The 26653-nt window shown below is 44.4% G+C and overlaps 1 protein-coding gene across 1 annotated transcript; it reads left to right on the top strand.

Annotated features, from left to right (window-relative positions):
* The first annotated feature begins 57 nt into the window (after positions 1-57).
* LOC116392843 (calcium-independent phospholipase A2-gamma-like) lies at positions 58-20018 on the top strand. Its single transcript, XM_031864627.1, has 10 exons — positions 58-208; positions 502-1761; positions 2619-2768; positions 3609-3760; positions 4064-4158; positions 5007-5178; positions 5793-5850; positions 6195-6389; positions 15855-16050; positions 18173-20018. The coding sequence occupies exons 2-10, from the start codon at positions 559-561 to the stop codon at positions 18439-18441; spliced, it is 2490 nt and encodes an 829-aa protein (XP_031720487.1). The 5' UTR covers positions 58-208; positions 502-558; the 3' UTR covers positions 18442-20018.
* Positions 20019-26653: the final 6635 nt, after the last annotated feature.

Below are 26653 nucleotides of genomic sequence, written 5' to 3'. Positions count from 1 at the left end.
GCCATTTGCAGAGCACAGAGAGTGTCACGTGATCATTGTTTTTCATTTGACTGACGACGCACGTCATTGTGGATGTTGTGCCAGGTCGAGTGGCCGTGTGTTGCCATAACTTACGTTGTAATACTTTAGTGTACACGTTAACGAAGGTTGGCGACTCAATGAGAATATAACAGGAGTTCCGGCTTCTATGATACAGTGACATAAACAGGTATGGTTTGTTATGTTTTGTGTTGCCTTTATGAATGCTGCTTGAGTTAGCTAGCAGCGATAGTGGAGCTAACAGTTAATAGTGGCTGGTGTTGTTATGGTGAGTATCGTTAGATATTCGCTATTTTGTTATCCTCTCAGGAGATTTTACTACTTAAGAACACAGCAATTGTCAGAGGCATTGTTAGGAGCAGTGTTGGTCATTTTATTCCACGTCATGACATGTTTTAATTTTCCTTCTCACTTCTATTGTCTATCATTTATCCATAACCTTTTTTTATTGTTTATCACCAGGTTACTGAAAAGGGAGACCATAGATGTTGATGTCTCAAAGTCTTGTGACCTGGAAGAATGAGTCATAAATGGGCTCCAAAAACCTGGGTCATATTAAGCGGAACGCATGCCCGCAAGTCAGCAGCATCACTCTCCTTGGCTGGTGCCTCTCACTGCAGGGTCCATGTACAACAACCCTGTTGCTACAAGGTTGGCTATCTCAGCAGGAGGCATGTCCACCACCTCAGGATCCCTGGGCGAAAGGGATGGATCTGTAAAGCTCACCAGGTGAGACAACGGCTTGGACTCCACACCAGCACCGTGTACCTGAACACTTCCGCCTCACGGTGGTCTGCTGGTCTGAGCCAACAGATGTTGCGGGTCAGGAACACACTGGACACGGTTTCTAAAGCTGTGAGTGGGACACACACAGAACTCCTCTCCAAAATCGCCAAACTCAAGCCGAATGCTTTAAGAGGTGAGAAAGAGGCGGAGGCAAGTGTTGAGTCGGCCCCGAAAGCAGAGGAGAGCGCAGTCCCACCTAGTCCTTCTACATCTACTCCACCCAAACCTACATCTAGCTCATCTTCTGCCACACTTTCTGTTCCTACCTCTGCTTCTACATTTGATGCAAATGCCACTACCGCTACACATTCTCACAACCCTGCCCAAGTGACCGTCACTGCCACACTTCTGACTGTGGGGGAACTTAAGGAGAAAAGACCGAGACGTGTTGTTCCCGCTGTCAAAGCCATTTCTGCCAGGAAACAAAAGGAGCCAAAACCTTCACAGAGTGATCCTGAGAGCAAGGGCTCCACTTCCGAACAAACCACGGCACTTTTCCATCCCAGCACCATTTCCGTCAGCCTGGATGAGACTTACAACTACCTGGCCCATCACATCAACTCCTACTTTGGCAGCAGTACAAATGACAAGAAAGTGGACAATGTTTACTCTCCCTCTGCTTCCTCTCAGGGTCAACAAACCAGTGGCCTCGTGCCAGTGCCTGGTAAAACAGTCTCTGCTGCTCTGGTTACCCCGCCTTCCACGAAGAAGGGCTTAGGACACTACCTGTCCTACTCGGCTCCCACCGTACAAGCCTTCGTAGGAAGCTACATTGCTCCCCTGGTCCCAAAGTTTAGGACGGCGGAGTACAAAAGTGCTGCAGTGGAGGAAAAGAAGCCTGAGGATGCACCTGTCCAACAGATTGAGGTCACAATTAGTAAGGAGCAGAAGACTGCAGAGGAGAACGCCAAAAAACTACTACTTCAAAGAGAGAAGGTAGGTCTATGTTAAAGTGAAACATAATTCCAACATCACATAGTTCTGAGTATCAGAAGGCTGTCTACTGCCCAGACATTGACCGGAGCTCTTGCTACTCTATATGTCTCAGGGTAGTGCAGTGTGCTGAAGTGCTGTCTGAGTTCTCGGAATCTATTTTCAAAAATAACCCCCTTGTGGATTTCGAGGGCCACAAAAGGTGTGCACCGTATCGGCCGAGGCTGCTGTTGTGAAGATTAACACAACACTTCATGTCGAGGCAGGACTGAGTATTTATAACATGATCTAATGATATGTTAGCAGAACACGGCATGCCTTTGGCTGATGTACAGTAGATCAATTATTGATGTGATATTCTGGTGGGTTTTGGTCCAGTTTATGTTGTTACACTCAACCCAAGGAGCAGACATGAAATCTGTACCATCAAAGTAACTAAATCTAGTTAAAATGACTGAAAAGGTAAACATTTGTTGACACTTTCGGAATGATTTCTGGGTTACTGAGTGGTAGCTTTGTCACGCTTCTGTTCATTATTTAACCAGCCTCCATAGTCGATCGGGGTTTAGGGTTTGTCATCAACTTAATGATTAACTCATGATATGATGGCGTAATAGGGATTGTATTCAAGTGATGTGTTGGACATTTATTAATGTTCTCACATGAGAAAGAAATGACACTACAGTGACAACATTCGTTAGCTACAGTGTCGTATTGTAAATAGAAATGAAGGCCTGTAGCTCCCTTATGAGCACACCTACAAGGGATGTTTCGAGCAGATTGTCTTCTTCAGACTGACCTTTTTAAATGAGCCACAATAAGCTGGACCTAACTAGTTGCACTTTTCTTTTTGTCTCCAGATCATTGCCAGGGTGAGTGTGGACAATCGAACTCGGGGTCTGGTTCAGGCTCTCCACAGGGCCTCGGATGTAAAGGTCTACATCAACAGGGTGGAGGACCTCAGCTACCATCTGCTGGAGTTCCCAGAGACCAGTGGTGTTGCAGTCAAGGTGAGTCAGGAATGCATCTGATGCTGCTTAGCAAGTCAAAAGCAGCAACTCTTATGTTTGGCACTCGCTCCGGATCTTTATTATTCATTTTTGTGTTTAACGTTTATTAAACCAGATAAAATCCATTGAGAAAAAAAATCTCTTTTGTGCTGGCGATCGTGCCAAGAAGGTAGCAAAGTTACATGTCAAATGCACGTCAAGTTGATACAATAAAACAAATCAATACATTATCGAGTAAAAACAAGTATGTGCATCTACAGAAGAGGTTAAATAGACAGATTCAATCATACATGTAGACAAAAAGGCAACAAGACACGACAAAATTATTGCCATGCTTGTAAATGTGATTTATATTATTGTCCAACTGAATTCCCAGATATTTATACGTATCAACAAACTCCATACCAACGTATTCAAGGCTGTAATCAGAGATGGAAGAAACCTCAGACAATGGCTGTGATCACAGCAGCATGTTTTTACACATTACATAATCTGGTTGTGTTTGGCATGAATTCTTAAACAGCTGTAGCGTGTAAATAATGTTGATGATGGCCTTCTGCTTGTGTTTGGGGATTTTTCCCGTGCCAGGCAAATGTCAGTTTGTCAGCTGTGGCAACAGGTTACATGTTGCTTTCTGTTTGACATCAGAGCTTGACAACTACCGAACATGCGGACAACATACTGCCGCATTTATTTATGTCTCTGCCTTATCGGGGATGGTGTCAGGAACTTATTGAGCGCTAACCTTTCAAACCGTTCACCGGTGTTGGGAACGTTAATCCTCTACGACCGACTGTGTGTTTCAGTTCCTCGTCTGATGCATGTTTATATGTCCATCAGGAGCAGGTTATCCCGTGTCTGCTGCGTCTGAACCAGGCCAGTGATCCAGGCCTGAGGGCGGCAGTTAGAGAGGCCCTCGCTCTGGTGGGCTACCATAAACCCGTGAAAGGCCGGGGCATACGGATCCTGTCCATAGACGGAGGAGGGTTAAGGTACAAGTTCAGCTCTGCTGGTTGTTTTTGTAAGGTATGAGTCACTGATGTCAAATATTTTCCAAAAGGAACTAAATATCATTTATTGAAGTCAAGGCCATGTTTTGAAAAGCTATTTGCAGTTTCAATAAAGTAAATGTCCTCCTGAGAAATATTCAGTTAAATGGAGAAGGATTTATTTCCTTTGTCTTTGTTATGATAGTAGGAAATCAATCAGCTGTCACTTTTTAGACAGTGTGTGTACGCTGTGGTCGTCGTCTTATTCATTTCATACTCTGTGTGTGTCTCACTTTGTACTTTCAGGGGACTTGTTGCACTTCAGACGTTACACAAGCTGGAAGCCCTGACCGGGAAACCCATTTACAAGCTGTTTGATTATATTTGTGGTGTCAGCACAGGTGCGTCGTCCTACTTCTCTGTATGTGTCTGGATCATTTGATCAACATTGCACGTGAGACGGGCAGCTCTGATCACAGACTGACCCATTTGTTGCTCTGCTCCTGTTTTGACCTGAATTTCACCACCAGCACCACTGTGCTTAGTACTCAAGTCAGGCCACGATAAAACTGTTTCAAACTGTTAAATAGATCATGAAATCATATTCATCAGGAAATTGCATTGCCTCATTTGGTTTTAGGAATAGTTAATAGGTGGATTTACATATGTTTTTGCCCTGTATGCAAGATCACCACTAGGGGATGCTGTGGACCATCCTCTACCTGTCTTCACCTGCTGCTTGGTTGTTTTCATTTCACAGCAGATTGAACAAATATTTGCAGAGCACTGTGGCCTTTAATCACCACCAGAAGTTTGTCCCCGGCTCCTGTCAGTTCTCTCAGTCTTAATCCCCACCAGTTGGAGGCACTTCATTTTCACATTTAGTGAATGTTTGTCAGCGCGTAATGTAATCCATCTGCTAGATCGAATGATGTTCACACATTTAAAAAACCCATCTGGGCCACATCTGGCGAGGTTGATCCCCCCCCCCCCCCCCCACATTATTCAGGTACACCCCATCTCTGTCCTCATAGCACTGTTGTGGGTTAGTTATCCTGTCGGGGATCCTTAATCATGGAGGGAAAATAGTTGAGAAGTATTTGCTTGTAGTGTAATAGCCACGATCATTTCATGCACTTCCTATGAATGGATCATCAGAGGGAAGCTCTTGTACTTCCTGTTTGCAAAAGCATGCTGTTCTGTGGTTTATTTACCCACTGTGAATGTTTGCTCGTGTTTTTCCCTTTAGGTGCCATCTTGGGGTTCATGCTAGGTGTGTTCCAAATCCCGCTGAACGAGTGTGACGATCTCTACCGCAAGCTGGGTTCAGATGTCTTCAAGCAGAACGTCATTGTCGGTACTGTAAAGATGGGCTGGAACCATGCTTTCTATGACAGCGAAGCCTGGGAGAACATCCTCAGGTCAGTTCCTCTGTCATTTATGGAGTGGTGCTTGTGCTTTGTTAAATTGTTTGTTAAAATGTCTTGGAAGTGAAAAAAGAAAAGTAAACTCAGTGATTTGGAAGTACCTCACTATAATTAGGAAATCCATCAAAGGTGTGTTTTCTATTTGTCAAAGTTAATATTGTGTAATAATGCATTTAAACTGCAGATTATTTGCCATGTCTGCACTGCATTGCCGTGCAACAGTAATGTATTATGGGTAACCATAAAAGCAGACATGGTGTTCACCGTGATGGATAACTAACTCAAGCAAATTTCAAGGGTCATCCAATATGGAAATAACTGTGAAACAGTGGCTGGTTGTAAAAAATGATATTAAAGAATAAAAGCCACCACCGCATGCGTAAATGTTGTCGACACTCTTATTGAGTCTTCATGGGTTGTTGTAGACTAGACCTAAAAACCTTACGAGTGGTAGAATTATCCTGTTTGAAAATAATGATGGCAATCACAGACTGGTTTCAAACTCAATTAAGTGATCTGCTTGATGATTTTGCGAAGCTTGCAGAAAGAAATCTGGAACAAGTCATGCTACAATGCAAAAAGGAATAACCCTATCTTCCCTTCCACAGAGAGAGAATGGGCTCTCAGCTTCTGGTGGAAACTTCAAGAAACCCAGAATGCCCCAAGGTGAGCTTCAGAAGACGACCTCACACATTCTTCACTTTTGTTCCTTTCGGGCACTGACCAGTGAGACTTTAGCTCACCTTGACGGGATATATTAAAAGAAAAGCTCCTATCTCTATCTCTGCGATGACAAGTGGAAGGAGAATGGACTCTAAAGCCATATAAGACACTGTGGATAATGAGGTATCCAGGAATCCATATGTCAGCAGACTCCTGTGAGGGTATAGAGATGATATTACATTGATCTGTCAGAAGGTCGATCTTGATATGAAGCTTGCATTTTCTGTTTGTAAAATGCTGCCTCATGCTGGAAGAGTCTGGTTGTGTGTCATTTCCTCTGTCTATAGGTGGCAGCAGTGAGCACCATTGTGAACCGCGGCACTCCTCTCAAGGCTTACGTCTTCAGGAACTACAACCTGCTGCCCCGGCTGCGCTCCCACTACCTGGGGGGTTCCCAGCACCAGCTCTGGCAGGCCATCCGCGCCTCCTCAGCAGCCCCTGGTTATTTCCAGGAGTTCAAGTTGGGAAATGATCTCCACCAGGTCAGTCCCACTCTCGGCAGCAACAGGGCAGGAACCTTGATGATTAAATCATACATCTCCGAATTATCTCCTGAGTTACAGAAGAGGGACAACGATAGGACTTCAGTGGATTTAAACTCTACATCTAGATTTTAAGTTTTTAGCTTTTATTGAGGACAATTATCATGAGCACAACTGTTAGGTAAGCTTAAATTCCAAGAGAACATGTGGACAGAGTGACAGCACATGATGACTATTTAATGTTATCTTTTGGGATTTTTTCTCTTTGGCGTACAAACATTGCAATCACACATTTAAGGGTCAATACAACATCTCGTTGGGTTTTGATCTCTGTTTTTGGATTGTAACTATATTGAAACATTTTGTGTGATCAAGCTTAATTTCTTCCTAATTTTCCTAAAGTCAATTTCTGCCAAGTCCTTTGTTTGGTGTTTTTATGATTTTGTCAAAAACACAAGTTTATTGAATCTCGTCCATATGCATAATAGGTGTCTCTGGGATTTGTCTTTCTTATGATTATTTAACACAGTGATACAATTACATACAAAGCAATACAACTGGATTTGATTTTAAGACTAAACAAGGGTCAAAATGACATAGTAAACAGTCGAGTCACAAAAGTACCCCTGTGTGCATATACACGATCTTCTTGGGCTGCCAGACGTAAGGTCACTCTTTCCAGTCCGATTAATATAACTTGGTCAGGGGCTATCTAAGGTATTGGGGGGGGGGGAGGGAAACGCATGTTTTTCTCTCTCAAACCGTTCTATTCTATAACATTTTAATACTCCAAACTGTTTGGCTATGAAGAGAATAATGCACAAACAAGTCCTCAGTCTACCACCGTGTACACAGCTTGAAGACCTTTGCTTGTCAAGTGAAATGTTTCCCGTTCATTTGTACCTTTTTTTGAAGGCTTATTTTTTTTTTCACACTCTGCTTCACATTCGCACCTTATATCTACACGCGTAGTGACAATTTAACCGCAGTTCTCTGCTACAATGATCCAGCGCTTACTGTTGGGGTGCTGGATTTAAAAGCATGTACAGTCAGTGTTGATGGAGAGTGACGGGTTTTGAGGAGCCTAATGAGAGAAATCCTCCACACAGCAAGTGAGGGGGAGGAACTCCACTTCCTTCCTGTCCGTGTTTGTTTCCATTCAGTTACATCTTCACGGGAGAGTGAGTCGCAGGGAGACTCACTCACATCCATCACCGCTAAACAGGTATGCATTAGCCAACCGTGACATAGCAAACCACTGCTCCACTCCACCGTTTTACTAATCAATACTCTGTTTGCCTTTACCTTTTCAGTAAGGGCTTAGTCAGGAATGACAAAGCACACGAGCAGAGGCATCTACAACCTTAGAAAACAGTTCAAAGCAGAAGTTAAACGACAGAAGATGGGCGGGACAATAAGCAACAAACAGGAAAACATAGATGCAAGTCATTAAGCTCCACTTCTGTTTGAGTAGTCAGTGGATGTAGCCAGTGTTTGACCCGTCTCATCCAGATTTCAATATCTCCTTGAATCGACATTCAAAACAAAGATTTGGGGGGGGGGGGTAAAGACAGAAGCAGCACATGTGAATGAGCATGTGTTTGCATCAAAGGCAATATTCCGTGCCGGCGCGCTCCCACACTCTTAATTGGAAGCTGCGTCAGTTGTGTAGGTGACTGGGGAAGTTCAGGGGCAGAGAATGAAAGAGACTGGTTGATGAAAACCCACCTGTGGTGGGACATTTCCTCAGCTTGGCGTCGAGCAGCGTCCCAGCCAACGCTGAGAGGCTGCATACATTAGTCCAATGCAGCGCTGCATTCATCACACACGACTGAATCCCACATCGGCCTCGTTAGGACGAAAAGACAGACAATTAAGACAAATGAGAGTTATTCCAAACTCTTGTTAGTTTTCCAGCAGGAAGCCTCTTACTGTGGGTGGATTTGACAACATCATTAGTTAAATATATTTAATACATGCCACGTCAAATCTGTTGTTTTTATGTTATATTATAATTCAGTTTCTGTCAAAAGGAAAATCCTGAAGAACTGAATGAAATGAAGGAGGCGTTTTGCCTTCACTGGGAATTCCTGCGTGCTTTGTTCTTTTGCTCATTTGTTCACTTTCTATCCTTTTTGTTTTGGAACAGCATTTGTTGAGCTGAGCTTTGCTCTTCCAAAGTGATTTGAACATCACAACATTATTATTATTGGGCTATCAACCTCTACATATTGGAAAACGTTCAGTTGGCTGTTTTTATTTTAATGCATACGTTCAAATTTCCATAACAGGTGAAAGGAGGTGGGAGTGACCTCCTTATTTGTGCCTCCTGAAACAAAATGTCCTCGTTTAAGTCTTTACAGATTCTTCAACCACAACTTCTACTTCTGCCGTAGCCAACAAAGATTAAGCATCTTGATTTCATCATTTAAGATCCTCTTCAGTGAAAAGTATTTCACAACAAGTCAAATGAATGGAAAACAATCTAGAAATGAAAGAAATTACAAAAACCAAAGCTTCCAGAAGCATCCATTGTGTCTTTATTAGCCGTTGGTGAGAATTTGAATTTTAAAGAGATATTATCCTAAAGTCTCTGGCACACCATGTGAGGTGTAAAATCTTCATGGTGTCAGCGACGGCGTCCTGCAAAAAACTGCACCCGCTGATATTTATTGCAGCAGAATGATTGAGTTTCTGTTGGCATCAGCTCAGCTTCTGGAGGGTCGCTGCCGGTCCTTTCCTCTCTCACTGCACCTGCATTTCTCCGGTCGTATATTCTAGCTTGAACAAATATGGCCGATTGTCTGAGTCAGCCAAAACTCTATAGAACGTGTCCTCGTCCATAACATCCTCTGCACTCATGTTTTGGGATGCCCATTTTCACTGATGGAAACAAAACTAGTTTGCTACACAAGCAAAGAGAAGGGAATTCTGTTTAGTTTTTCACTTTATTTAGAGCCCAGGCACTGAAGTAGTAGTATTAGTTCTTCCTCACCACCAGCTACATCACTGTCATGACAAAGGATGCCGCTGGATGCAAGAAGTACAACAGACTCTGCTTTCTCGATCAATATGGCATGCACCGAGGAATTTATTGCCTCTTCTTAATATATCTTCATATCGACTCCATTTAGACTGATTGGACATCCACATAAAAAAGGGCAAAGGCCTCTTACAATGTAAGTTTTAATGAGCTGTTAAACATGATTTGACAGTGTAATCTAGAATAAAGCCAAAGAACAGCATTTGTAATATACATCTTCTCACTGCTGTTAACTTCTTTACTCTCCACGTGAACCTCGCCAGCTTCAAAACGCCACCCAGTCTCATGGCTTTATTTATTGGCTGCTTGAGCCTCTGAAACCAGCCATGAGCATAACGTGCCGTCTGTGTGATGTCAGGATTCCCTAGCGAGAGAGGCATCTCGCTCCTTTTTCCACAGAGTTTTTCCACTTAATTCAAGCGCTAAACAATCCCCCCTTTGTTCGGTGAGAGCAGGACAGTCGCTGTGCCATGTGCCGAACCGATGCTGGAATCCTCGAGCAGCGTTTCAAGAAATGTTGTGATTGTTTGATGTTTTTCTGAAATTTAAATCTGACGGAGCCAGAAATTTAGATTCAGACTGGGAACGGGGGGGGGGGGGGGGGGGATTGTAACTTGGAGCAAGACCTTTTGAAACAGAGCGGCCGTGGTGTTATCAAAGCCTCACAGTTGCTACCGCAGCCTTAGTGAGGGGGAACAAGGGGGGGAAAAAAATGGAGGAGATGAAGGGAGGGAGGTTCCACATTAAAGCTCTCTCGGTTATCTCTGCTCTTAAGAACACAGAAGCCTTCAGACATTTCACAATGGATGCCAGGGCATGCGTGGAATGGCGAGGAGGGCCCAATTTCTTCCGCCTTGTTGCCATGGCGTCTCCTGAGGTGCTGAGGAGGAATGGGGAGCACGTTTCGTACCCACCTCTTCCAGCATTTGATGGGAGGCATGGCATCGGTTGGCCACCACCGGAGTGTGAGCTCTTCAGAGACCCTAACGTGGCACGACGCTCAGCAGAAAGGCTTCACACAGCCTGAAATGGACTGGGTCACATCGGCACCGCCGTATTTCTTGTTGTTAGAAGACGACGGAGGGAACGAGACATAAATTAGAGTCTATGAAGTCATTAAATGTGGCAGCTTTGGCTAATGAACTCAGACTGTTATGATTCTGTGTGAGAAAAGAGGAGAACGTGGCATACGGTCTCACATGAATCCTAACCTTTTGGATCACCTTTTTCTGTTCTTATTTCCCTCGTAAAGGCCACTGGAGGTGGATTTATTGGTCATGGATTACCTGCTCAGCACTGCAGTGCTTCTCGGATGAGGCAGAGGGGAGGAGAGGTGGTGGATTCAGGGGAGGAGAGGTGGTGGATTCAAGGGAGGTGACAAAGAGTATGAATCTGAGCCTTTTAGCCACTTCCTCTCCTCCTGTGTTAAGCCCCGAGAGCTTGGCCTTGAGGCTGTCGGAGGATGGAGCTCAGACTTTTTGAGCCCTTCTGCAGACGGCTTCCTCCTCCCAGACAGACTCGGGGATCTTTGTCCCTCGAGTATAAACACGCACACACGGATTCTCTCATTATCACGTTTGTTTCCTCCACTGGCTGCTCTTTTTGATTGCGCTGCCACACTTGTTTGGGGATTAGGTCAGTCCACTGATTATCTTGACTGAGCCTCTCTGTCTCTAACCGCCTTGTCTTCTCACAGTGCACCACACTTTGGAGTACATCGCAGCTTTGAGCCTCTCTTTACGTTGTATTGGTATGCAAGTGCTTGTGTTCCCTCACACCGCCTGTGTACAGCAGGGAGATTAGCTTTGAATTGCTCAGTCGGTGATGGACAGAAAAATGATGCCGTCTTAATATGAAGTTGTCAAATGTATACGTAAAGCTTCGAGGGGGAATCTAGACTGAGTAAATCTGCAGCCATTTATATCACTGCAGGAAGTGTCACAGTTAAATCTGAATGGCCGCAGTCTGCAGAGATGATTCATTGTTTCAATTCTGGGTGTACATGTGTGGGCACGTATTCACCGAATGTGTGGGAAAAGGTAACCGTGAACCGTAGATCTTAATTTCTTTGCCTGCCGGGGGCAAAGTTGGCGCACACACACACAGACGGGTCTCTCCTCTGTTGACAGCCTGAATGTGACCCTTTTGAGGCCCATAAAGCAAAAAAAGGCGAAGCGGAGAACTGGTCGGCGTAATTGCATAATAGGGCATGAAGACCTCTGACTTGACCTTTAAGAGTGGCACTCATCACACCGACCATGTTGTCATTCTCATCCTCACTGTGGACAATGGTGGCCTTTGTGTGGATTGGATGTCATTCATTTTCCTCAATGAGCAGATTTTGTTGATTACATATTGAGCAACAGAGAAAGCTCGCTTTTTATGTGCAAACAGCATGGATTGATTTGGAAGATTGAGAGTTTAACTTTTTTTTAAATTTTTTTTTTATAGCAGTCTAATGACCTACTTCATCGAATGAATGACCATCTCTGGAAAACAGTCTGGTCATTGTCACAGGCATAATCAGATGTCCACAGCTTATGTAACGCTTCCCTAATGAATCATTTGAAAGCAGGGAGCCTCGTGATGAATCGTGACAGAGCTCAGTGCCCCCTCGGTCCAGCCCTGTCAAAGAAAGCCAAAGAAGAAGTTTTAATGACTACAGCTGCTCATCGGGACTGTGATGTGAACGCCGCACCACCAGATGTTCGTGGAAAGGCTCACCTCATTTAAGACGTGAGCGGGCCCTCTGTTCTCTCCTGCGTTGTGGCTGCTCGTAATGACGCTCGCACGAGACGCCATTGAAGCTCACCCACGGGTTAGAGAGGCAGAGATACAGAGGCACACAGGCTGAATGAAGAGGAGGAAGTTTGCTGTCCCAGCTAATGGGAGCTGACATACACTGGGGCGTGAAATGACTTTCACTGATCCTGACGATAGCACCTCTTTGCTATTCAAATCACTCTCCAAGACAGCTTCAACTGGCACAATGAAGATAAGCCCCCAAAAGTTAATGACGGCTGAGGAATTTCAAACGGCAAAGCGAGGGACCTGTAAATCGTGCACAGGTCTCAATTTTGTTTATTTATCACACCCGTATCATCTCAGCAGTTGTTATTTCAGAATACGCTGCAAGAACGGTTTTCTTTTTAACGGCCCTTATTTCAGATTAATTGGCCGTAGGAAGAAGGGCAACGTGATCCTGAAGGTGCAGGAGCTCTAATTGGTTGAGAAGTGGCTTTATTTGAGCTGCTGGGAAATGAGGAGCTGATTTGTGAATCAGCCGTTAGACCCTGGAGGGCAAAGGCGAGGCCAGAGGAGCTGTGATCCTCTGGAGTATCAACAAATGGGCTCTGCCGGAATCAAGAAGCGCTGTCAAAGGGAGTCATTAAGCCTTCCAGGAAGGCATTATTCAAACTCTGAATTTCAAAATTCTGTTTCCTCTCAGACTGAGGTTCAACCTTCGTGGGATGGTCTCGACTGACAGGGTGGCGCCCTCTGAGATCGAGCCATTGTCAGTTTGAGCAGCGTTACAGCTCTAAATCCACATAAATGGAAGTGACCTTTCGCCTTGCGTCATGCTGCGTGTTTGACTGACGGCTTGTTTTCTTTGGCCATTTTGTATGCAAAGCTCATTTTGCAGTTTGTCCTAAGTAGATCATTCTTTCTAAGTCCATGTCCAAATATGTCCTGGCCTCAGGAATCCCTTGTGTGAGAACGTGGCAGCGGGCCAAGCGTGGATACCGGCTCTACCGCTGCAGCTTCAGCATCCGCCCACTGTTCTCCGTGTAGATTGAGCCCGACACCGTCTTCCTCAAGCAAGCTTGTTTGTTCGTGACAGCTGTGCAGGGAGATGACAGATGCAAATTACCTTCTCAATTATTGATTCTTCGAAAAAGTTCTGAGCGCCACACACAAATAAACACTACCTACCGTCTTCCAGTGGCACCACAAAGAAAATCAGACTTTCCTTCAGGGCCTCAACTATGCTTTGAATTACCCGAGCAGGTGCAGTGAAATGGAGTCAAGTTATAGCATTCAAGTCCCGGCTCACAAGAGCATTGTGCACTGTTAGCTTCTAACGTTGCATGCCTTGGTTCTGTGTGCAAGGCCGGCCACTGTGCTCGTGAAAGTTGCCCCCCAGCTATCGGCACAAAGAACCCGTGACTGGTCTCAGACCTCTGGTCTCAGACCTCTGCCATAATTGCCGCCGAGTTCAGAAAATGGAGCCTCTCACAGTGGTGTGAGTGATAAGAAAAGTGCTGAGTTGTTTTGTTTCCAGCTGGGTTCGTCTGGTGCTCGCCGCAGCGCAAGTCTCTCTAAGTCTCCTTTTAAGAGCAATCCAGGCATTTTCTCCCTTTTCTGCGTTCATGTCTAGGTCTGCCAGATCCTACTGGCGCATAACGACGTGCTTTGGACAAACGGCTGCCTCAGCAGTTCCTCAGGTCTTTGTGGGACAGTGAAACCCTCTTTGTGTGACTTTCATCTGAGCCAGTGGGACGGATGCCCTCTGAGTCTCCGGCTCAAACAGAAAACTAACTATATACGGTTTTACATGATTCAGACAGTTAATTATAATAACGATAACGTCTTTTGAATCTTAGAACATTCCTCTGTCAGACGGTGTGACTCGGAGGGATTGGAGTCATTTGCCTTTGTCATTTTTAATATTTTCTTCATATTTAGCCACGGCAGCAATGTTCACCGCTCAGACCAAGATATCAATTATTTTGTCATTTGTGGCCCTCAAAGGATGAAGGATAGTCATTTTGGTAATCCTCGACTTTTGCTTTAGTGCCACCACAAGATTCACATTTTATTGAAATGTCTCAACGACTATTGGATGCATTGTCATAAAGGATCCTGCCCTAAGGATGACTCTCGATGGGCTCTCTCCCCTGACCTTTCATCTGCCCCACCAGCAGGTCAAGGTTTTCATTTATTTCTGTATAGCTGGAAAAAAAACATTTTCATTATTGATTCATCTGTCAATTATTTCCTCGACTAATTGATATGTTTGTTTATAAAATGTCCATAATATAATCCCATTCAAATATCTTGTTTTTTTTTCTGACCAGATAATTTACACGTTCAAGAATCTGGAACCAGAAAATGATTAGTTGTCTATAAAATTGTTGGCAATAAATGTTCTCGACGAATTGTTGCAGCTCCAGTTCGGATCTTTGGTTCTTACAGTTCTTACAGATTTAAAGACGATTCCGTCAGCCTCACCTGTACTTTGTGTCCGTGTGACATGGTGAACGTGGTAAACATTAGCATCTTAGCATTGTCCTTACGACTGCTGTGCCTCAGTCAATCACAACAGAGTCAGTGTGTCTTTAGTCTTTTACTCTTGTTTGACTGTCATGTAAAGCTGGCTTAGTTCTCTTTATCGCCTTGCTTTGTAATTTTTCAAAGCAGCTCAGTACGTTTTTATAGAGAACTACTTTATTTAAAGCCACATTTGACTCACGAAGCGTCTTCTATCACGGGAGCTATTACTTGGTCCAGTCTGCCCCCAGTCAAACTACAATAACCAATTCCCTTTTGCAGTTCTGTTTTCCTGGTATTTGGATTGATGATACAATTTCTCAGCTCAGCTCCTCGGCTGAAGCGGACCTTTTACCTTTATAGGCAGCCCTCAAACTCCCCATCACGACGTCCGCGGCTACAGATTTGTACAGATATGTTGTTCGGCTGCGACACGACTGCAGTGTGCTGAGAAGACGGGACGTTCCCTCCCCCCTCCCTCTCGTCCCCAGGGGTGTTTGAATCCTTGTGACATATGCTGTCACAAACGCGTACCCACATTATTATATGCATTGACTCTAAGCAGGCGCAAGCCCTCGATCAAACATGCACGTACGCACAGTCGCATAAACAAGCAGTCTTCCCCGTAGTGGGTCCCTAGACACCTGGGGGGCCCCGCGGCTCCCACCCCCCAGCCTGGCCTCTTTAATGAGGACTGGCCCCTGTGCGTTTGATCCCGCTGCCAGCATACAGCCCTGCGGCCCCTCAGCCTCGTGCCTATTCAACAATCCCCAGTGTCAGTGTCCCCCCCTACACTTCTATTGCCTTGGGTAGACTATGGATCCAAAGCAAAAGCACTCCTGGGAGGTTGTTCGATATCAAAGCCAGTCTCACTGTAGCTGTGAGGGAAGAGGGGGAAAAAAACAATTTAGCTCTGTGTGTTGTAGACTTTTAGAAGCAGCTCTGGAACTGCACATCGATCCGTTCTTTGTGTTTCGTCAGATGTTCTTCAAAAATGTCATCTATTGACTGTTGAAATCCATGAAAGAGTTTGAGGTTTCAAATGCCAATTAATTGGTTTCGCTGACTGTGGTCTTGGCACACAAAAAAGAAAACATTCACGGTGTGTAAATGAGTTCTCTAACATGGCAGCTCTTGTGTTCTGTGCACAGGACGGAGGTCTGCTGATTAACAACCCCACAGCGCTGGCTATCCATGAGTGTAAGTGCTTGTGGCCCAACTCGCCCCTGGAGTGCGTGGTGTCACTCGGTACGGGCCGCTTTGAAACTCCCGGCAAGAACAGCAGCACCTACACGAGCCTCAAAACCAAACTCACCAATGTCATCAGCAGCGCCACGGACACCGAGGGTAAGTGACCATCACTGCACACCGTTAACGATGCATCACGTCATTTAGAGTTTTCTAATATAAACTGCTGTCTGGTGCATTCTGGGACGTGTAGGATCCATTTTCTTTTTTTAAGCTTGACTCATACTTTCTAGCATATCCAAATAATATCCAGATGGATTTTTGAAAAGTCTTGACAGCAAAAAAATACACATAAAATCCAATTTTTGCAAATTGGTTACACACTACATTTCAGCAGATAACTGCAATCTGATTTCTACTGATGCGTCTCGGTCCGGACACTCTGGACGCTCAAATCGGATTTTAAAGTGCGGAAGTGCTGAGCAGAATCTGTGCTGCTACTAAGAGCACTCTGGAGGAAAACATGGAGGAGAACAACAATGTTTCCGTGTTGGAAAGCTGCGTCACCAGCGTAGCTATGCAGATCACTCACAAATAACAATTATAAACACTACAGCAAAAAAAAGAAAGTGTTGCATATGTTTGAACATGGGCAAAACGTAGATAAGCCAACCTAATGTTGCATGCCATCTATTGTGATGTGTTTGCAATGCTGTTATCTTCATGTTAAATGTCAACCTAAGAAGGTTAAATTGATATGAACTATAATCAAAATTTACAGCGACTTGACTGAATTATGTGTTTCTGTGTCGTTTGTGCGAGGAGGAAGTGGGCTTTGATGTCACCAGTGTAGAAAATACTGCACTGCAGGTTGACTCGGTTCTGGACGCGTCCCATTGTGTTTCTCCGCAGTGGCAACCTCTTCCGTCTCCTTGTCACCTCTGGACATGGGCACCTCTGCTGTGCCTAAATTTGGCTCGGTCCCGTCCCTGTTGCTGCTGCGGTGCTGCAGTGGGTGACCTAGATGCTTTTCCGCACTTGTTCCTCCTGTATTTGGGATTAAGCTCTCCCCAGCTATCCGACGGGCTTTGTTATTTAGAAACCGCAGATTAGCAAAGAGTGTTTATCACATATTTCCTCTTTCTCCAAAGCGTCCCTCCTGCCTCGGTGTTCTGAAGCCTCCTGCTTTGTCTTAGGTGCATCAGTGGAGCTCGGCTTGTTGTTGTAGACGGATGAGGCTGATGTAATGGGGTGTTGGGTGTAAATAGCTCCTGATGAAACTGGGTTGTGCTCACTAACTAACTCACTCAGTCACATTGAGCAGGCCACAAATGAGCTTCTCCATGAGATGGAGCTCCTGTTTAGAAACAACTGGCTGGGGGTCCGCCTCCCGGAGCTGCTCGGGGCAGAACGCTCTCCTCCTGGCAGGGTGGTCCAGACGGAGGTGTGGGTGGAGTTTCACGTTTCCGACACTTTGGATTTAGTCCAATAGATAAACCATCATGTACCGTACAGCCTCTGGTTAGTGGCACACAGATGGCTAACACGTACAAATTACAAGATGGCAGTGTTATTTGATAACTTGTGACTGTAAATTTCGATCGTACTGACCCAGTCATTTGTTTGGAGCTAGTAGTTAGCCACGTTTTACACATTCTACCTTTTTATCCACATATTATCTATTCAACAAGAAGGCTTGCCTCATCTCAGGAATGTTGTAAATATACTTGCTCTCAGTGTATAACTTTATTTAAATATGAATGCCTTCATAATACATAAACATAACTGGATATAAAAACACAAGAAAGTCTATAACACTCTCCATATGACCTTTAAGTAAAATGCAGTTTGCAGCTCGTTGTGATAGACTCGGTGTCTGCACTACTGTGGGAACACAGATGGAAACAACCGCCGTCACCTTTTCGGATCCTTCAGGCACATTTTCCTGTTATTGCTGCTCGCTGCCTGTTTATATGCATTTGCATGTTGTTGATTTTAAACCTCTCAGACGTATCATTTGAAAACAACCGTGACAGACAAGCCAGACATTTCCACTCGGTATTACCTCATGCTCTCAGCCCCGAGTGCTTTACTCTGTAACGCATGAACTGCTGTCACGACTCTGACAGGCGAGTTTACACGTCCGTTCTCACTCTTAACACAATATTTGAATGTTTGCACAGACTGAGACTATTAGGAAAGCTAATTGTGTGTTTATGTAAGTTGTCATGTAGGCTTCGTCTGCGACCTCACCCTCACCTCTCTTCCTTCCTCCCTCCAGAGGTTCACGCCATGCTCGACGCCTTCCTCCCTCGCGACGCTTATTTCCGCTTCAACCCCTTCATGAACGAAGACATCTCCATGGACGAGAACCGTCACGAGAAGCTGAACCTGCTGCAGGCCGACGGCCTCCGTTATCTGGAGAGGAACGAGGAGAAGCTGCAGAAGGTCGCTCGCATCCTCACCCGAGAGAAAAGCTCAGTCCAGACGATGACGGAGTGGGCCAGGCTCAGGGCCGACATGTATAACTTTAAAACGTCGAAGCTCTAAGTCCAACACAAGCCACCTTTACCTCACGCAGAAACTCTCCTCTTATTCTAAATAGCCTAGAATATGTCATATTACCCTCATTGGTGTGTCTTAGTTGTTGACTTGTTGACCTGTAGCTTTGAAAAACGTGTAAACGCAGAAGTAGGTGATGCGTCCAACAGGCCAAACACTTTGATTGTGTCTGGTTGTCATTGTGGTTGGCGGCACTCGACTTGGCAAAAGGAAATTTGTCCCTAAATAGAGATTCACTGTCAGCTAGCCAATGCAGCTCGTATCCTTAAAGGAATAGTTCAACATTTTAGGAAATATTCTTGTTTGCTTTCGTGCCCAAAGTTGGACGAGAAGATTGACGCCACGTAACGATGAGAATGGTATCCATCTTCTCATCTAACTTTTGTCAAGAAAGCCAGTAAACATATTTCCTAAAAATAGACAGAATACTGTTAAGTTCTACAGTAGCCAGTAACGGGACTGTTTTACCAAGTGAGGCACTGTTGAGGCACTTGTTTTTCCTTTAAAGATGTTGTGACCGCCAATATGTCCTCACAAACTTGTGTTTGTACTTTCACATAAAACGTGTAGCTGGGATATCGTGTACTTGTTAAGCTAAGCTGCAGAACTGTGACACAGGAAAACACCAATACTGTAACAAGTGCTAACAAAAAAAAGAAATCCTTTTTATTTTTGTAAATGGGTCTATTGTTTGAGCACTAAATGCAAGTGACAATTCTGAAATGCACTGACTAAAATGTGCACTTCTTAACAAAGAGGCTACTGGTCAACTGTGTGACGGTATACTGACAGTAACATTTGGTAGATGAGGGTCCACTTCAAGCATTACAGTATCGCGTAGTTCTACGTAAATGCATGTTATATTTAAGATTTTACACTAAGAAAAGTAAATATTGGGGGGGGAGGGGAGAGTGTTTGTTGCAAAGATTTACCTCAATATTTATTTCTAAAATACCTGTAATGATTAATAAATATGAATAGCAGGTGAATATAAATGGAGGCACGCTGGCATAAGGATGTAACGTTTGTGTTATTTTAGCCTCGGGAGTATTTTAAGTTGACTTGTTTCAAACTCTTTTAGCCTCATGTGCATGATTGTTTGGTTTTATGGATTCCCTGAGGGCGATGCACTTTTGTCTGCTCCGTCCGTCTTCAGTGTGCCCTCTTTACCTTTGCTGGCTCTTCTCTAAAGCCTCTTTCACCCTTTCTACTTTGAAGTGCTGCGTGTCAGCGCCCACGCTGCGGTGCTGTGACGTATGTTGAAATCACGCAGGTCATAGCTGAGGGACTGGTTTAAAACAGATTGCTGCTTGATTGATTTGTCATGGTTTCAAATGATCTTAATAACATGTACAGCTAAAAAAAAAGAAAAAAAAAAAAAAATGCACTTCAGACATTCATGCCTAACCTGGTCAAGTACTGTATAACGGATACAGCAATGTGTTGGTCACTCCCAGAGGACCTGAGGTAAAGTGGGTTCAGATTTTACCCAGATTAATAATTCCGCTGTTCTGTTGATTATGTGTAAAGACTGTTGGAGAGTGTATGTAATTAAAACCCATCACTAAAACCTCGCTGCATCTTGCCTCCTAATTGTATGAAGATTAGCTGATTGTGATCTGAGAAGACCTGCTGTTCTGCTCACAGCTTGTGGATCATCTCGGGGAGAGGAGACGGGCGGATATTAAGTCGATAACTTGTACTTGCAGCTGTTTCATTACTCGAACAGAGATCCGGACTGATAATGCACCTTTACTGCTCAACTCCAAAGGTGATTGGCTTGATTGAGGCAAATTCAGAAAAATGACTACTGCAGGCACACATTGTATTTAGACATACCTAGTGTATTTATTTCTCTCTCTCTGTAACTCCTGTTGTAATGGTAGGAGTGTATTTTTCAGGGGAAGGTAGTTTGAAGGCCCTTCCCCAAGCTGCCTGTCATAATGGAGAGGAAGGTGAGATGAGATGACTGTGCAAGGCTTTGCTGAGGCACCTGGGTAACGGCCCCGGCTGTGATAGATTGCGTTTCCCTCCAGCGTAAAACACCATGCACTGACACAGCTCTCCACCAACTGCTTACACGCATGAAAACACAGTGATGTCCGCGGAGAGCGGAGGACACAACAAACGGCATCAACGGTGGTCTGAGGGGGGGGGGGGAAATAACACGGGATGAAGGCCGTTCACAATGTCATGCATTGTTTAGTGAGTGAATTACAATAGCAAAGCATGCATAAGGTGGACCATGACTGTATCTAAAATGAAAAATGTTTTATAAATATGATGATTGAGGTCAAAGATGTGGGGGTTTTTTTTGCAGATAAAAATACTAGACAAATTTATACATTTACAGAAAATTTACTGTGTGCAACATGCAGCATCATACACTGAACCAGCTGTGATCTGAAGATGTCAGTTTGATTGTTCACTCAGTAAAAAAAAAATAAAAAAACAGCTTAATGGATCCTGATTAAACTCATTCAGATATTTGTACTCTGATATGAGGACCAGATAACTCAGATTAACACCATCAATGCAAGATGAAGAGCCTCTTTTCACAAAAATTAGTCAAGGGTCTTTGAAAGCTATTATACTGTCATCAATCTGTTCTGTTTTAAGCCTATAAAAGCACAGAAACACTCAAAGACTGGAAGCGTGCTCTCTGTTTTGATGCTTATTTTGATGGTGGAATAATCGACATAACGTCATCAAGAGGCGCTTGTGTTCCCAGAATTATTCTTATTGAGAAAGTGTAGAATAAGTCTTTCACCAGAGAGATGTTAGAAATGATTCCCCTCAATCAGTCATCAGTCACGATAATGGCAGCTCGGTGCATTTAAGCAGCAACGGTCTTATCTGTACCCACTTTTTGACGTGCAACGATTCAATTTACTGTATTTCATCAGGATGATCCATTGGATATTAATACAGGCTATCAATCAAGTGCACTGGTGTTCATTTGAGAGTTTGTGCCAGAGTAGACCTGTCCAGCTGCTTCCAGTTAGTGGCACCATAATACTGAAGGCTGCCCTTGAATGCAGCACTCCTGGCTCCAAAGATCCCGAGGAGGGCTTCTGTTAAAACCCACCGATAGCCAACGTGATGCATGAATGTAAAGATGACTGTCAATACAGTTACTTTAATTCTGTCGGCCAGAAGAAATCTATATGTTATCCGGTTCTCTCCTGATCAGTCATTGAATCTGGTGTAAACCTGCAGTGTTGTCAGCTAGACTCTTCCTCAATAATCCAAGTGAGTAAAGAGAAGGGTATCGCAAGATGTGATGATGACTTTGCTGTTTACAAATGTCTTTGCTCTGCTTATTGCACCCAAACCACCTACTAACGTTTTGATGACCATAGTCTTATGACCCAGTGCACACTATTATGACGGGCCCCAGTGCACACTATTATGACGGGCCCTAGTGCACGCTATTACGACGGGCCCTAGTCCACGCTTTTACGACGGGCCCTAGTGCACACTATTGTGACGGGTGTAAATACACTGCCTGTTCTATTCATATTTACTGAGACCGAGAACCTGTGTCACACCTGTTAGCGAGACGACCGGCTCGTTGATGTGAATCTTGTCACAAACTATTAAGGACATTCCAGTGCATCTAAGCTCTTGAGAGAGTGCAAAAAGCACGGATTACATTTTGAAAAGGGGTTTGGAGGTTTGTTGACTCTAAATCACAAGGCAGGTCTTCTTCACGCACTCTGTGGTTTGGAGTTTATACCGTACACTGTCCCTAAACACTAAGCATACTATACTATAAATAAAGACCTTCTCTGGGTGAATGGTGTCGTATAAACACAGTCATGGTAACAGTGGCCAAATGCGTTAATCTCAATTCATCAGTGATTCATGGTCTTCACCGATGAGAGATGAGATGGCCCAAAATGCTTCATTTTGTGATACAAGCATTGCTAATTGATTAAAAATAACTTCGAAATATTGTGGAAAATAACCAAAAGCACCTGCAGATGTAGCACTGTTGTTTCAAAGAAATGAACAAAACTACTTTGCCTGGGATTCACATTGTGACGGCCTCAGAGGCCTGTTGCCTTGGTCCTGCTGCCCTGGTACTGTGTGTATGTGCTTGTGTGTTTGTAGGTCCTTGGCTGGGTGGAGCTGAGGTGCCATCACCCTAATTGGGAACACCGGACCAGTCCTACAGCATTTAACCCCGCCTGCCCAGACGCCAGTGTCTCTGTCGGCCTCCGTCCGTCTCCACCAACCTGTTGTTGCGTTGCTACTTTGACTTGGTTTAAATAAATTTAAGATTGTTACTGAAAACCTGTGTGCGTCTCCCTCCCTTGTTGCGGCCCACGAGCCGGGCGTAACACACATGAATAATGGTTACAAAACATATTACCTATAACGAAACACAGGTGCTCCGTATCTGCTCACTGCACTGTATTTAGTGGATTCATGTCATGTTTTTGCCCCCTGTGTGTTAACAAGGTTAGGCAGCCAGTAAAGGCTGCTCCCACTCAATATAGAAAAGTCATAATGTAATAATACAGCAGACTGAGAGAGGAAATGCATCCTCCCCAGATGTAAACCGATATGACTCATGAACTTGTCCCCCATCAGTAATCACATCAGTAATTTGATTTCTTTTGCACCTTTGGCCAAACCTCCAGACTGAGTCTCTTCAGTCCATGTTGTGAGCATATCTCAGCGAGGTTTTGACAGGTGATGTGTTCTCCCATCTTTGTCGTGTAACGGTTTATCCTCGGGGTGGCTGCTACTCAATTACACCTCACATTTAGCTGCGGCAAATAAACCCAGCTCATTAGCACTTAATTAGTTTTGAAGCGAGCTGCAGATATTGAGATAAGATGTGAAGAATTTAATTGCAAAATTTGATTGCCTCTTTTGAAAAAAAGTGACAGAACAACAAGTGATAGAAAAACAAATCCCGGCAGCTTGAATGGATAATAAAGATAGTGACTTACTGTCTTTGACAAAGTCATAAACCTTAACATAACAGATGCACAATATTGTTAATACAAAGATCTTTTTTGTTCACAGTCTCCATTAAAATGTGTAAATGATGTGGTGGCTGTGATGTTGTTTTCGACTGCTGTGTTTTGATATAAGTTCTGACTGGGAGCCTGCTGGTCTGTGTTGAATCTGTGTTACTCACCCTAATCATCACCTCTGATGGCAGGCAGGTCATTTGTTGGTTAGCATAATCAGTGAAGAAAACCGGCCGAGCTGGAGTTACCAATGAGGCAGACGTCTTCTCTTTTTTGCATTTCAACACAGAGAACTGACAAGATTCACTTTGCAACCTTGCAAGTGCTTTGCCTCCATGGTGCTGTATCCTTGAACTTGTGAAAATTCCTCAGAGTATTTTCCGGATAATATGCATGAGGGAAATTAAAAGAATATTTTAATGAGATTCAAGAGGTATGCAGACATATCTGGAGGCGGTCTGAAATGAGAGGCGAGGACGATTACAATACTTCCTAGCGTGGCACCGACGGCAGATGCGGGTACGAATCCCTTGGTCCCCTTCAGTTGATGATGAGGGAAACTGGTTCCATCGTCGCTGGGGAATTATGCCCTGACCTTGTTTGCACCCTTTTCCTTTTTCAGTTTTCAAATTACATTTTAATATGAAGCCTACTGTTAAGTAAAGCAGACGTGTCTTAGAATAGGCTGAACACAAATAAAGAAGATGTGAAGAGAAATGAATGAGTGGTGGGGGGTGTGCGGGGGATCATGGATTTTGTTAACCTTCCCGTGATGAACTGCACTTTGGCTTGTTGCCAAATGATTATATATCTATAAACCCATTTTCATCTTGCTTCAAATCCGTGCAACAACCTAATTTCAGCTAATCTCAGTCAACCAGCCTCTGGATGGCAACTCCAACCAGAAACCTTGTCTTCTTGCCAAACCAGGCTTATCACAGTAATAACTGCGCCACTTGCACTGAGTGTTTGATTCTTTGGCTCCAGATGCCTACCATTGCTAAGCCTGAGATAATGCATGTGTGCAACATGCACTGAGTGAAGAGAGCATGGCTGGCTGGCTGGCTGGCTGGCTGGCAGCAGATTGAACTAAGAGGAAATGTCGCTTTTAAAGTCACATGAGCTCGTCCAGCAGAGTCTTGGTTGAGCCCACAGGCTACTGTATGATTATTGGTGCAATCTGGATCTCAGGGCAACCTGGTGGTGTAGGGTATCAGGACATGCAAATGGCTCCAAGCTATTAAAGTCCAGAACAGCTGGAGTGAAATCCACTGTCTAAAAGGTGAAAGCACTCAAATTGGACTAATGGTAGTCTGTGGATTTGATGTTTTATTTGAGTTTTGTTGTTATTTCCTCTCCCCCATTGTGCAGGCCTGATTAATGCAACTGTACAGGATTATTAAGCCTCTAAGGCTGGGAATTACTTCACTATTCACTCAACATTATTCCTGCTTGTAGCGTTGTCGCGATGCTTAATTTTAACAGTAATAATACTGCAGCTCAATGAAAGAAGAAGAAAAAACCCGGCTCCCCGCTGTTTAATAACATAAACTGGCATCGCTGAGCATTAAGAGACAACTTTGGCTTGTTCTATCCTAAAACTCGTCCAGCTGTTGTCCATCTGTGGTTTCGGGGCTGTAGGGGGCTAAAGTACTATTAACGTGTCTTTCTGGATAACAATTTGCTCGAATGGTTCAGTGCTTTAAGGCCACCACACATCGACAGCGGCGCTGTAGCGCCGCGCGCAATGGGCGTGCGCACGCCCCTGGGTGCTGCTGCTGCGCGCCCCCGCCTGTGTGTGCGTGCGTGTGTGTGTGTGGTTGTCGGTAAACTGGTGGGAGAGGAGAGAGAGGACCAGTGACTGAGGCGCTGAGGAGAGACAAGTGCAGAAAAGAGGCTCAGGCGCTGAACGGGACTCCGCGTAAACAAACAGAGCCGACGCTATCGCTGCGTCGCAGGGGACCGAGGACACAGACACGGGCTTCGTGTTTCGCACCGCCGAGGGAGGAGATAAGGTGAGCCAAATTCTACCATTCATAACAAACACGTGTCGTGTAGCGTACGGTTCACTGTCAGGAGTTTGTGGGGAGAGGAGCAGGCACACGGAGTTGGGTGCTGCAGGGCTGCCAGTGGGGGGCTGATTTCAGAGCTGAATCTATAAAAAAAAAAAAAAATGTTCAAGACGCATTTACGCGTTAGCGTGTGGAAATCAGTGGGTGCAGGTGAAGGTGTGCGGTTTTTTTCCGGAGCGCTACTGTCAAATCAAGGCTCAGCACAAGATGCTGTGAGAAGTCGTTGTCACTTGTCTTCCAATCTGAACCTTTGATATCATCTGCCCTTTGCTTCATGATGCTCACATCACACACTGTAAGTAAGGATGGATAGATAGATGAATAGATAGATATGGATATAGATAGATCTGCTGTATTTGACAGTTGTGTTTTTGTGTCCTGTGTTGATGAAATAGCTGTCCTCTCACACAAAATCCCTCATGTCCTATAAGCTGATTTGCTCCGCACATGTTTAATTCCCTTCATATTCATATCACAACTCTCTTGTTTTGACTGACCCGTCAGTTTGTTTAGTCTAATTTACCTTCATCAGATTCAATCTGATTACGGCAGCCCCGAGAGGTTCACCAATTACATCCCATGCCATTTATTATACAAGCCAAGGAATTGCTTTACTGAAAGAATAAAAAAACAACAACCTCACATTCCCACCCAAATCCTCTGCTTACTCCCTCCTCCTCCCTCCCTCTGTCTCCCCTCGGTCAAAGCTTCAGTCAAGGGGGAACTCGGCATCATGCAACAACACCCCCCACCCCTCTCCCTCCGCTCATCCCCAGACACTCACACACACACACACACACACCCAAACACACATGCCTCAGCTGCACACTTTCGCTGCCGACTCAGATAGCCATATTAATGAAATGCTAATGATCCCTGCTTCATTGTGTGAAGCTCTTGTTCTTACTTTCTCTCTAAAAGGACTGACACACTTTCCAGTAATGTTTATTCACTGCAGGCAGACTATTGTTAATCTGTCTAAGAAGATAACAATATCCCCCTATCCCTGCCTTATGTCTCGTTTGCATTAATTTTCAAACAGGCGGTAAAATGTGTGATAGCACTTTACATATGCATATCCCTGACTATGTGTGTGCATGTGTGTGTGTGTCTTTTGATGGGCTCTTCAGGCATATCTTC

The sequence above is a fragment of the Anarrhichthys ocellatus genome, unplaced genomic scaffold (assembly GCF_004355925.1).
Source record: "Anarrhichthys ocellatus isolate YVR2014 unplaced genomic scaffold, GSC_Weel_1.0 scaffold2, whole genome shotgun sequence".
NCBI classification, from domain to species: domain Eukaryota; kingdom Metazoa; phylum Chordata; class Actinopteri; order Perciformes; family Anarhichadidae; genus Anarrhichthys; species Anarrhichthys ocellatus.
Note: the sequence above shows the minus strand (reverse complement) of the source record. Positions and strands in the feature narration are given on the sequence as shown.